The sequence below is a fragment of the Nansenia antarctica genome, assembly GCF_963989245.1.
Source record: "Nansenia antarctica genome assembly, contig: SCAFFOLD_892, whole genome shotgun sequence".
In the NCBI taxonomy this organism is placed as follows: Eukaryota; Metazoa; Chordata; class Actinopteri; order Argentiniformes; family Microstomatidae; genus Nansenia; species Nansenia antarctica.
The window spans coordinates 2349-15981 of NW_027662885.1; the positions used below are offsets into that span (position 1 = coordinate 2349).

Genomic DNA, 13633 nt, shown 5'->3' on the forward strand with positions numbered 1-13633 from the left:
TAGGAGGATATATAACATGTCATGGCTAAGCTAAGCTAAGCGGATATATAACATGTCCAGGCTAAGCTAAGCGGATATATAACATGTCCAGGCTAAGCTAAGCGGATATATAACATGTCCAGGCTAAGCTAAGCGGATATATAACATGTCCAGGCTAAGCTAGGAGGATATATAACATGTCCAGGCTAAGCTAGGAGGATATATAACATGTCCAGGCTAAGCTAAGCTAAGCTAAGCTAGGAGGATATATAACATGTCCAGGCTAAGTTAAGCTAAGCTAGGAGGATATATAGATGTCCAGGCTAAACTAAGCTAATTTAGGAGGATATATAACATGTCCAGGCTAAGCTAAGCTAAGCTAGGAGGATATATAACATTTTCAGGCTAAGCTAAGCTAAGCTACTGTAGTTATGTAACGGGAAGCATGGCTCCATCATGCAGCATGGCCGACCATGGTCACTATTGGAGTTACCAGGCCAACCAATAACAGCAAGACATGTGGTGGGGGCCCTAATATCTCCCTCCCTCCCTTCCTCTTTCTCCTCTCCTCTCTCCTCTCCGTCTCTCTCTCTCTATCTCTCTCCCTCTCTCTCTCACCCACACACACACCACACCCCAAGACGGACTTCATGCTCCCCACCCTGTCCCACCCTTCATGTGTGTGTGTGTGTGTGTGTGTGTGTGTGTGTGTGTGTGTGTGTGTGTGTGTGTGTAGCAGGTGTAAAGAGGGGGTGTCATGTGACCCTGTAAAGGGCAGTGTGACACGGAGAGGCGACGTCCCTGGAACTCTCTGGAACCGGGGAAGACCGGAACCCCTATACACACACACACACACACACACACACACACGGAGATGCACACGCACACACTCACACACGTGGGACAGGGTTCTTGAATAGTACAGAACTGTCTGCTGATCTTACTGGAGTGATATTTCGCTTTTGTGGACCATAGACGGATTTCACAGCATAGTAGAACACACACACACACATACACCCCTACACACACACACACACACACACACACACACACACACACACACACACACACACACACACACACACACACACACACACACACACACACACACACACACACACACACACACACACACACAGTCCCCACACAGTCCCCACAGATCTACTGGAGACACACACACCTCCATAAAACTATCTCTATCCCAATGAAGCAGAAATCCCCTTAAACATATAGAAAAAAAAATAAAAGTCCTGTTCTATCTGATGTATTAACTGTCTGTCTGCAATCCCCCTCCCTACCAGCGGTGGCAGCAGAGAAGGACGGCACGCCGGTGTTCAAGTTCCCCCGCTGGCGCCTGAAGGGGAAGCCCCTCCCCGAGGTGCTGGCGGCCTATGAGAGCGTGGGGGCGGAGCTAAACGTCATGCCCTTCTGCTCCCAGTTCATTCCCATGGAGGTGATCGACCGCCCCCAGCACGGGTCCATCATCTACCACCCCTCCATCCTGCCCCGGCACAGGGGGGCCTCCGCCATCAACTGGTGAGGGGGGGGGGGTATTGGGGGAGGAGTGGGAGGGGGGGAGGAAGGGGGAGGAGTGGGGGGGGGGCACGGATCCATCATCTACCACCCCTTGGGGGAGGAGGGAGGGGGGTTCAAGTTTTAAGTTTTGACATCACATGTGGGGTCCCTCAGCTGTCTATTCTTGGTCCCTTGCTCTTCTCCCTGTACATGGTCCCATTAGGTGGAATCATCAGAAAACATGGTGTACATAGTCATAGTTATGCTGATGATACTCAGCTGTATTGCCTGATAATTCACATGCTCTCAGCTCGCTGGAGAATTGTCTCCGAGATATACAACTTTGGATGTCCAAAAATGTTCTACAACTAAATCAGGACAAAAGATTCTTGTCATTGGACCAAAACCACAAAAAGACAAATTGTCGAATACCATGTGAACTTTGCTTTCAAACTGCAAACATGAAGCTAAGAATCTAGGTGTGATTATAGATTCTGACATAAGCTTTGAGCCTCATATCAAATCTATCACTAGAGAAATGCTTTTTAGCATCTACGGAATATTGCAAAAGTTAGACATTTTCTCCGGCAAGCTGATGCAGAAGTGTTAATGCATGCTTTTGTTATTACCTGTTTGGACTATTGTAACAGTCTCCTTTCTGGTCTTCTGAAGAAAGCTATTGGCCAGCTGCAATTAGTCCAAAATTCAGCAGTGAGAGTTTTAACCAAAACAAGCAGAAGAGCTATAACTCCTATTTTAGAGACTCTACACTGGCAAGTTCAGAATAGATTACCAGATCTGCTTGTTTATAAAGCTCTCACTGGCACAGCACCAGAATATCTGAAAGACCTTCTGCTAGCATATCAGCCCAATAGAGCTCTCAGGTCTTCTGACGCTGGTTTTCTCTGTGTACCACATGTACAAAAGAAGAGATTTGGTGAGGCTGCATTCTCATTGTATGCACCCAGATTGTGGAATGCACTGCCAGTTTACATTAGGGATGCAACCTCAGCAAATATGTTCAAGTCAAGACTAAAAACCTTGTTTAACCTTTATTTATACAGGTAAGAAACACATTGAACCCCAAGGGCTCATTTTCAAGTGTGACCTGTTCACAGGCATACAACATCCACCACAAACAAATACAATACAAAACCTGGCCTACATAGTCTAAAAACTAAACAAAAAACTACATTGTCTAAAACTAAAACTAGTCTAAAATAGTCTAAAATAAACTAAACTTTCCGTCAGTATAGACTAAAACTAAACTAAAACTACATAGTCTAAAACAAAAACTAGTCTAAAACAGTCTAAGATAATCTAAAACTAAACTAAAACTACAAAAACCTAAAACTAGACAGCTAAAGATCTAGGGACAGGGAGGGGTCAGTAATGGGCAAAAGGGAGGGTCAACTTAATAGCAAGAACAAATCATGGACTCGCACTGTATGCCTCTCAGCAAGAGCTTGAAACTGGAGAGAGGGATCAGCTGAGACAGTTTCAGACTCTGCTGTAATGAATTCCACGAGGAAGGGGCTGCAAATGAGAACGCCCTTTTGCCTTTCATGGTCCGGACCAAGGGGATGGAGTATGTGATGATGTCCTGTGTGCGAAGGCCGTAGACGGATTGCTTGCGTGACAGGTGGTTAGAAAGGTAGGAGGGGAGCAGACCAAGGATGGATTTGTAAATGAAAATATACCAGTGAAGGGTTCGGCGGATAGAGAGAGATGACCAGTGAACCAGAGAGTATAGCACACAGTGATGTATAAGGGGTTTACAGCCTGTAATGAATCTTAACGCGCCATGGTAAACTGCATCCAGATGTTGAAGAGAGGTAGCAGAGGCATTCATGTACAAGACATCACCGTAGTCCAAGAGAGGCAGAAAGGTGGCAGCAACCAGACGTTTTCTTGCAGCAGCTGAGAAACAATACTTGTTTCTAAAGAAAAAGCTTAGCTTCAATTTTAGTTTCTTTAGAAGGTTGTCTATATGCAATTGAAAAAAGAGGCTGTCGTCCAGTTGAATGCCAAGGTATTTGTAGTTTGGTACAAGCTCAATAGGTGAACCCTGACATGAAACAATGTCAGGAAGAGCACTTGGCACCCGCTTGTTATTGGAAAAATGCATGACTTTGGTCTTCCCTGTATTCAACACCAGTCTGAGCTGAAACAGCTGGGATTGAAGGGCATCAAAAGCAGTCTGCAAAGCCTCGAAGGCACGGTTGATAGAGGATGCAAAGCAATACAAGATTGTGTCATCCGCATACAAATGAACAGCAGCATTAGAGATGAATCCTATTTCATTTATATAAATGGTGAAGAGAGTTGGCCCCAAGACCGAACCCTGTGGCACCCCATTGGAAACAGTGAGCAAGTTGGATGAGAGATCACCAAACTGCACAGACTGTTTCCGTTGTGACAGGTAGTTGGAGAACCAGCCAACAGCATGAGGGGACAGCCCAATATCAGAGAGGCGCTGGCATAAGATGTAGTACAGGTAAGACAGATACAGATGACTAGTACAGGTAAGACAGATACAGATGACTAGTACAGGTGAGACAGATACAGATGACTAGTACAGGTGAGACAGATACAGATGACTAGTACAGGTAAGACAGATACAGATGACTAGTACAGGTGAGACAGATACAGATGACTAGTACAGGTAAGACAGATACAGATGACCTAGTACAGGTGAGACAGATACAGATGACTAGTACAGGTGAGACAGATACAGATGACTAGTACAGGTAAGACAGATACAGATGACTAGTACAGGTAAGACAGATACAGATGACCTAGTACAGGTAAGACAGATAAAGGTGACTAGTACAGGTAAGACAGATAAAGGTGACTAGTACAGGTGAGACAGATACAGATGACTAGTACAGGTAAGACAGATACAGATGACTAGTACAGGTAAGACAGATACAGGTGACTAGTACAGGTGAGACAGATAAAGGTGACTAGTACAGGTAAGACAGATACAGATGACTAGTACAGGTGAGACAGATACAGATGACTAGTACAGGTGAGACAGATACAGATGACTAGTACAGGTGAGACAGATACAGATGACTAGTACAGGTGAGACAGATACAGATGACTAGTACAGGTGAGACAGATACAGATGACTAGTACAGGTAAGACAGATACAGATGACTAGTACAGGTGAGACAGATACAGGTGACTAGTACAGATGAGACAGATACAGATGACTAGTACAGGTGAGACAGATACAGATGACTAGTACAGGTGAGACAGATACAGATGACTAGTACAGGTGAGACAGATACAGATGACTAGTACAGGTAAGACAGATACAGATGACTAGTACAGGTGAGACAGATACAGATGACTAGTACAGGTGAGACAGATACAGATGACTAGTACAGTTAAGACAGATACAGATGACTAGTACAGGTGAGACAGATACAGATGACTAGTACAGGTGAGACAGATACAGATGACTAGTACAGGTGAGACAGGTACAGATGACTAGTACAGGTAAGACAGATACAGATGACTAGTACAGGTAAGACAGATACAGATGACTAGTACAGGTGAGACAGATACAGATGACTAGTACAGTTAAGACAGATACAGATGACTAGTACAGGTGAGACAGATAAAGGTGACTAGTACAGGTAAGACAGATACAGGTGACTAGTACAGGTAAGACAGATACAGATGACTAGTACAGGTAAGACAGATACAGATGACTAGTACAGGTGAGACAGATACAGATGACTAGTACAGTTAAGACAGATACAGATGACTAGTACAGGTGAGACAGATACAGATGACTAGTACAGGTAAGACAGATACAGATGACTAGTACAGGTGAGACAGATACAGGTGACTAGTACAGGTGAGACAGATACAGATGACTAGTACAGTTAAGACAGATACAGATGACTAGTACAGGTAAGACAGATAAAGGTGACTAGTACAGGTGAGACAGATACAGGTGACTAGTACAGGTGAGACAGATACAGGTGACTAATACAGGTGCGACAGGATACACCAGTGGTGCCAGTAGTGATGATAGATAGATGCTTGGGGATGATAGTCAGGAGTCTACAGTGGGCTTGTTCATGAGCCTGATCGCCTGGGGAAATAGCTGTTGAATTGCTGATTGGGGGAGCAAGTGTGTGTGTGTGTGTGTGTGTGTGTGTGTGTGTGTGTGTGTGTGTGTGTGTGTGTGTGGGGGGGGGTCCAGTATCTATCTAACCTTTTCCAACCAGTTGTCAGTTCTCAATTCAATTCAATTCAATTATACTTTATTTATCCCCGTGGGGAAATTCAGTTTGCCACGCCACTCTCTAAAAACAACACATGACAGCACAACATAAAGGACAGACAACAATACTGGGCCAGCCATGTATAGTATAAAAAACAGTAAGATCATGATAGAAAAATGGGTAAAATGATGGCTATAGCTATGATATTAAAATACAAAAAAAGTGATGATGATGATTAAAATAAATAAATAAACACAGATTCAATTCGATGAATTCGAATTCGATTCGTCTGGTGTCCCTCTTTGAGATGTTTCCACCCCAGCAGACTGCAGCGTAGAAGAGAATGCTGGCCATGACAGACTGGTAAAACATAGCCAGCATCTCTCCACATACTTCAAAGGACCTAAGTCTCCTCAGGAAGTACAGCCTGCTCTAGCAGTCCGAGTTCAGACCAAACTGGTTGTGGCTTATCTCTCCCTTTCTACCTGGACCCCACCCTCTCATTTGATCCCCACGTCAGTTCCATCGTCAAGACCTCCTCCGCAACATAGCAAAAATCAGACACTGCCTCTCCCCGTCCGCTGCTGAATCCCTCATCCACGCCTTCGTCTCCTCCCGCCTTGACTACTGCAACTCCCTACTCACCGGCATCACCTCCCGCTCCCTCCATAGACTCCAGATGGTCCAAAACTCTGCTGCACGCCTCCTTTCAAACACCCGCTCCCGTGACCACATCACTCCTGTCCTCCACTCTCTCCACTGGCTCCCCATCAAAGAACGCATCCAATTCAAAATCCTCATCCTCACATACAAAGCCCTCCATAGCCTGGCCCCCCCTTACCTGACTGACCTCCTTCTCCCCCACCGCCCTACCCGTACCCTCCGATCCTCATCCATTGTTCCCCTCACTGTCCCACCCTCAAAACTCAAAGGCTTCGGTCACCGTGCCTTTTCACGAGCTGCACCCCGCCTCTGGAACTCTCTCCCCCAACCACTCAGAGACTCACCCTCACTTCTCACTTTTAAATCCCACCTCAAAACCTACCTGTTCTCCCATGCCTACAGCCTCCCCTACCCCTAGCCATCTCCCCCATCCCGGCCCCCCCGCCCCCCCCCCCCCCCCCTTGACACACATACAACCTCCCCTACCCCTACCCATCTCCCCTAACCCTGCCACCCCCCTGATATGCATACAGCCTCCCCTACCCCTAACCACCTCCCCCCCCCCCTTCCCCCCCCCCCCCTCCCCCCCCCCCCCCCTCCCCCCCCCCCCCCCCCCTCCCCGTTCGCTGACTCTGTGTTCCATGTTACTTGTTGTTTTTGTGTTTTCCGTATCCCCTATATTGTCAGCGTCTTTGAGCCTCGGAAAAGCGCTATATAAATTCAATGAATTATTATTATTATTATTACCTTATCTTTACTGCTGGCTGTTATCTCTGTGTGTGTGTGTGTGTGTGTGTGTGTGTGTGTGTGTGTGTGTATAGGCTCTATGTAGCTATGACAAGCTGCTGCTTGTAGCTGTGTGTGTGTGTATGACTACTGTATGTTAATCCATGTTTGATCCTGTTTGATGGTTTCCATAACGACCCTGCTCTTCAGGTATAAACAGGTTCTCAGTGTAAAGGTGTAGTCTTCCTCCTTCTAGCATTGTGACTGCCAACAGCCCCTGGTCCTAACCCTGGTCTAACCCTGGTCCTAACTCCTAACCCTGGTCCTAACCCTGGTCCTAACCCTGGTCCTAACCCTGGTCTAACTCTGGTCTAACCCTGGTCCTAACCCTGGTCTAAGCCTGGTCTAACCCTGGTCCTAACCCTGGTCCTAACCCTGGTCCTAACCCTAGTCCTAACCCTGGTCTAACCCTGGTCCTAACCCTGGTCCTAACCCTGGTCTAACCCTGGTCCTAACCCTGGTCCTAACCCTGGTCTAACCCTGGTCTAACCCTGGTCTAACCCTGGTCCTAACCCTGGTCTAAACCTCGTCCTAACCCTGGTCTAAACCTGGTCCTAACCCTGGTCTATCCCTGGTCTATCCCTGGTCTATCCCTGGTCTATCCCTGGTCCTAACCCTGGTCCTAACCCTGGTCTAACCCTGGTCTAACCCTGGTCTAACCCTGGTCCTAACCCTGGTCTAACCCTGGTCTCACCCTGGTCCTAACCCTGGTCCTAACCCTGGTCTAACCCTGGTCCTAACCCTGGTCTAACCCTGGTCCTAACCCTGGTCTAACCCTGGTCTCACCCTGGTCCTAACCCTGGTCTAACCCTGGTCCTAACCCTGGTCTAAACCCTGGTCTAACCCTGGTCTAACCCTGGTCCTAACCCTGGTCTAAACCCTGGTCTAACCCTGGTCTAACCCTGGTCTAACCCTGGTCTAACCCTGGTCTAACCCTGGTCCTAACCCTGGTCTAATCCTGGTCCTAACCCTGGTCTAACCCTGGTCCTAACCCTGGTCCTAACCCTGGTCTAAACCCTGGTCTAACCCTGGTCTAACCCTGGTCCCAGCATAGATGACTGTTTCTGATGATGACTGATGGATAGATCACTTACTTAGTCAGATGTATTTGTTGTCAGTCTCTTTGGATTAAGACGTCTGCTAAACGACTAAAATGTAAATGTAAATATAATACGTGGGTTTAATCATGTTTACGGTAATCTGTTGAGTAATTGAAAGGCTCTGCCATGCCAGATTATGTCTGCCTGATGTCATCAATCTGGGTGCTCCATAAAGCCTCTATATCACACATGTACATTAAATAAATAAGTTAGATAAGTTAGATGAGCTAGTAAGCTTACAAAACAACATAGGCAGGTGAGACAGGTGAGACAGCTGAGACAGGTGAGACAGGCCATGCATATGGTCAGCATCAGCAACAACACTCAGATAGAATGTGGCATTCAAGCCGTGGTTGATTGGTATTAACAGGACCAAAGTGTGTCAAGAAAACATTCCCCACACCATGACACCACCTGGATGAGAAGGTGTACAGGTGGTCTGCCTGTCTGGTTCTGTGTGTGATGTGGTTGTGTTCTGGTTCTGTGTGTGATGTGGTTGTGTCCTGGTTCTGTGTGTGATGTGGTTGTGTTCTGGTTCTGTGTGTAATGTGGTTGTGGTTGTGTCGTGGTCAGGACCCTGATCGAGGGGGACAGCCAGGCGGGGTTCTCAGTCTTCTGGGCTGACGAGGGTCTGGACACCGGGCCGGTCCTGCTGCAGAGACAGACGCCCGTCGCCCCCGACGACACGGTGGACTCCCTCTACAACCGCTTCCTGTTCCCAGAGGGCATCAAGGCCATGGTAACCACGGCAACTAACCCCCCCCCCCCCCCGCACACACACACACACACACACACACACACACACACACACACACACACACACACACACACACACATACACACATCTCCCTCTGTTTACCCACAGTTCACAGCTCTAGAAAGTTCCACAGCCTCCTGCTGTGAATGGTGAACCCTGTAGGACACAGACATTGATGTGTGTGTGTGTGTGTGTGTGTGTGTGTGTGTGTGTGTGTGTGTGTGTGTGTGTGTGTAGGTGGAGTCAGTGCAGCTCATAGCAGATGGTAAAGCCCCCCGCATCGTCCAATCAGAGGAGGGGGCCAGCTACGAGGGCATCCAGAAGAAGTCCAACTCCAAGGTACACACACACACACACACACCGTTATCTTGTAGAATGTTAGGGTGGTCTAAGGTGATGGTGAAGGGGAACCAGCATCATAGTCAGATGGGTAGAGGTCAAAGGTCACACACACACAGCTTGGAAGAGCCCTGTTTACAGAGAGGTGAGGTGTAGGGGCGGGGATGGGGGGTGGGTGTGTGGGGGGGGTAGTTTCTGGGGGCCTGAGGGGGGGGCGGGTAGTTTCTGGGGGCCTGAGGGAGGGTGGAGGGTATCTGTGGGGCCCTGAGGGGGGGGGGTAGTTTCTGGGGGCCTGAGGGATGGTGGAGGGTATCTGTGGGGCCCTGAGGGGGGGGGGGTAGTTTCTGGGGTTTAGGGTGTGTTACCAGAGCTGGGGGCGCTGCCTAACATTCCTCAGGCATGGGGGGGGGGGGAGGGAGGGAGGGAGGGGGGTATTTTTAGAGGCAGCTGTACTGTAAGACTGTAAGTGTCGGCCAGCTGTTTGGTCCCTCTGGTTCCTAGAAACACAGGACATGCATAGACACCCCCTCCCTCCCTCCCTCCCTCCCCCCCTCCCAGGCACGCCTGGAAAACACCAAGATGGCGTCACAGTGTCTCCTCTCCTCTCCTCCCTCTCCTCTCCTCCCTCTCCTCTCCTCTCCTCCCTCACCCTCTCCTCTCCTCCCTCACCCTCTCCTCTCCTCCCTCTCTCCTCTCCTCTCCTCCCTCACCCTCTCCTCTCCTCCCTCACCCTCTCCTCTCCTCCCTCACCCTCTCCTCTCCTCCCTCTCTCCTCTCCTCTCCTCTCCTCCCTCACCCTCTCCTCTCCTCTCCTCCCTCTCTCCTCCCTCACCCTCTCCTCCTCCCTCTCTCCTCTTCTCTCCTCTCCTCCCTCACCCTCTCCTCTCCTCCCTCTCTCCTCTCCTCTCCTCTCCCCCCTCACCCTCTCCTCTCCTCCCTCTCTCCTCTCCTCTCCTGTCCCCCCTCACCCTCTCCTCTCCTCCCTCTCTCCTCTCCTCTCCTCTCCTCCCTTACCCTCTCCTCTCCTCCCTCTCTCCTCTCCTCTCCTCTCCTCCCTCTCCTCTCCTCTCCTCTCCTCTCCTCCCTCACCCTCTCCTCCCTCTCTCCTCCCTCACCCTCTCCTCCTCCCTCTCTCCTCTTCTCTCCTCTCCTCCCTCACCCTCTCCTCTCCTCTCCTCCCTCACCCTCTCCTCTCCTCCCTCTCTCCTCTCCTCTCCTCCCTCACCCTCTCCTCTCCTCCCTCACCCTCTCCTCTCCTCCCTCTCTCCTCTCCTCTCCTCCCTCACCCTCTCCTCTCCTCCCTCACCCTCTCCTCCCTCTCTCTTCTCCTCCCTCCCTCTCTCCTCCCTCACCCTCTCCTCCCTCTCTCCTCTCCTCTCCTCTCCTCCCTCACCCTCTCCTCTCCTCCCTCTCTCCTCCCTCACCCTCTCCTCCCTCTCTCCTCTCCTCCCTCTCTCCTCTCCTCTCCTCTCCTCTCCTCCCTCACCCTCTCCTCTCCTCCCTCTCTCCTCCCTCTCTCCTCTCCTCTCCTCTCTTCTCCTCCCTCACTCTCTCCATTCAGTTTACATTTGAAAGGTTTATTGGCATGGGAAACATGTTTACATTGTTACAAGTGTGAAGGTAGAAAACAAACAAAGAGTGTACTGTACGACTAGAATGTATACATTATTAAACAGAGCTGTGTGTGTGTATATATGTTACGGTACATGTGGGAATACGGTACATGTGGGAAAACTAGGGTTAGGGTTAGGTGCTACGTCGACTTGGTACATGCTGGCATTTCTAAACCTAACCCTAATCCTATCCCTATCCCTAACCCTACCCCTAACCGTAGCACCCTAGTACCTAACCCTAGTTTTCCCACATGTACCGTGTTCCCACATGTACCGTAACATACAGTATGTCTCAAAAGTGAGTACACCCTTTAGATTTTTGCAAATATTCTGTCATATCCTTTCAGGGGATAACACTATCTTAATGAAACTTTGATATAACCTAAAGTAGTCAGTGTGCTGCTTGAATAACAGTATAGATGTATTGTCCATTGAAAATTACTCAGTACACAGCTGTTAATGTCTAAACAGCTGGCAACAAAAGTGAGTACACCCCATAGTGATCATGTCTAAATTGTGCCCAAAGTGTCAATATTTTGTGTGACCACCATTGTTATCTAGCACTGCTTTAACCCTCCTGGGCATGGAATTCACCAGAGCTGCACAGGTTGCTTCTGGAATGTTCTTCCACTCCTCCATGACGACATCACGGAGCCCACGGATGTTGGACACCTTGCACTCCTCCACCTTCCTCTTGAGGATGCCCCACATGTGCTCAATTGGGTTTAGGTCTGGAGACATACTTGGCCAGTCCATCACCTTAACCTTCAGCTTCTTCAGCAAGGCCGTTGTCATCTTGGAGGTGTGTTTAGGGTCATTATCATGTTGGAAAACTGCCCTAAAAAACGGCCCAGTTTCCGAAGAGAGGGGATCATGCTCTGCTGCAGGATGTCACAGTATATATTGGAATTCATGTGTCCCTCAATGAAATGCAGCTGCCCAGTGCCGGCAGCACTCATGCAGCCCCAGACCATGATGCTGCCACCACCATGCTTGACTGTAGACAAAACACATTTGTCTTGGTACTCCTCACCAGGGTGCCGCCGGACACCATCTGACCCAAACAGGTTTATTTTGGTCTCATCAGACCACAGGACATGGTTCCAGTAACTCATGTTCTTGGATTCATTGTCTTCAGCAAACTGTTTGCGGGCTTTCTTATGCATCGGTTTCAGAAGAGGCTTCTGTCTGGGGCGACGGCCATACAAACCGATTTGATGCAGTGTGCGGCGTATGGTCTGGGCACTGACAGGCTGACATCCCACTTCTGCAACTTCTGCAGCAATGCTGGAAGCACTCGCATGTCTATTTTTGGAAACCAACGCTGAGCACGTGGACTCAACTTCTTTGGTCGACCCTGACGAGGCCTGTTCCGAGTGGAACCTGTCCTGGAAAACCGCTGTATGATCTTAGCCACTGTGCTGCAACTCATTTTCAGGGTGTTGGCAATCTTCTTATAGCCAAGGCCATCTTTGTGAAGCGCAATAATCCTTTTTTTCAGCCGCTCAGAGAGTTCCTTGCCATGAGGTGCCATGTTGTCCAGCATTCAGAGAGAATTGTGCCCAAAACACCAAATTTAACAGCCCTGCTTATCATTTACACCTGAATCCTTGTAACACTAACGAGTCACATGACACCAGGGCGGGAAAACAACATCATTGGGCACAATTAGGACATGTTCACTATGGGGTGTACTCACTTTTGTTGCCAGCTGTTTAGACATTAACATTAACTGAGTAATTTTCAAAGGACAATAAATCTATACTGTTATTCAAGCAGCACACTGACTACTTTAAGTTATATCAAAGTTTCAGTAGGATAATGTTATCCCCTGAAAGGATATAACAGAATATTTGCAAAAATCTAAAGGGTGTACTCACTTTTGAGATATACTATATATATATATATATATATATATATATATATATAGTATACAGGTAAATACAGATAAAATAAATAAAGATCCCCCTCTCCCCTCCCCCCAGGTGAATCTAGCCCAGCCAACCCAGGCCATACTAACCCCCCCCCCCCCCCCCCCCCCTCCTCCACCCCCCCCCCCCCCCCCCCCAGGTGAACCTAGCCCAGCCAGCCCAGGACATACACAACTGGATCAGAGGTCATGACAAGGTCCCTGGAGCCTGGACCGTCATAGATGGACAGGTGGGTCACACACACACACACACACACACACGCTCACACTCACACTCACACTCACACTCACACTCACACTCACACTCACACACACACACACACACACACACACACACACACACACACACACACACACACTCTCGTGCGCACACACACACACCCCTCCTCAGTCTAACCCTCCTGTTGGCTGTCCCTCTCAGTCTAACCCTTGTCTCCTATGGACCTATCGCTAAGCCACGCCCCAAAGTAGAAATTGTCCAATCATATCACAGCAAAAGTCACTACAGGCAGAAAACTCGGACAAACAACTCGCTAATATCTGATGGTGAAAAGCTTCTAGACTAAATATTCTTGTCATCTTTAAAAAACATGTCTATTACTTGATGTGGTAAATCCGAAATTTGCCAACTCCCGCCATTGTAAGTCATTGAATGTCATTCAGTCACGGTCGGTCAGTCAGTCACTGTCAGTGAAGTGTTGTTTGTT

General features: G+C 48.6%; 1 protein-coding gene across 1 annotated transcript; it reads left to right on the top strand.

Moving 5' to 3' along the window:
- Nucleotides 1-1280: 1280 nt before the first annotated feature.
- Nucleotides 1281-13156, top strand: LOC308175411 (mitochondrial 10-formyltetrahydrofolate dehydrogenase-like; the record flags this gene model as incomplete). Its single annotated transcript, XM_080551080.1, has 4 exons — nucleotides 1281-1515; nucleotides 8861-9026; nucleotides 9282-9383; nucleotides 13067-13156. Coding segments are annotated over 4 exons (593 nt in total), but the record flags the coding sequence as incomplete, so codon positions are not given.
- Between the last annotated feature and the right edge of the window lie 477 nt (nucleotides 13157-13633).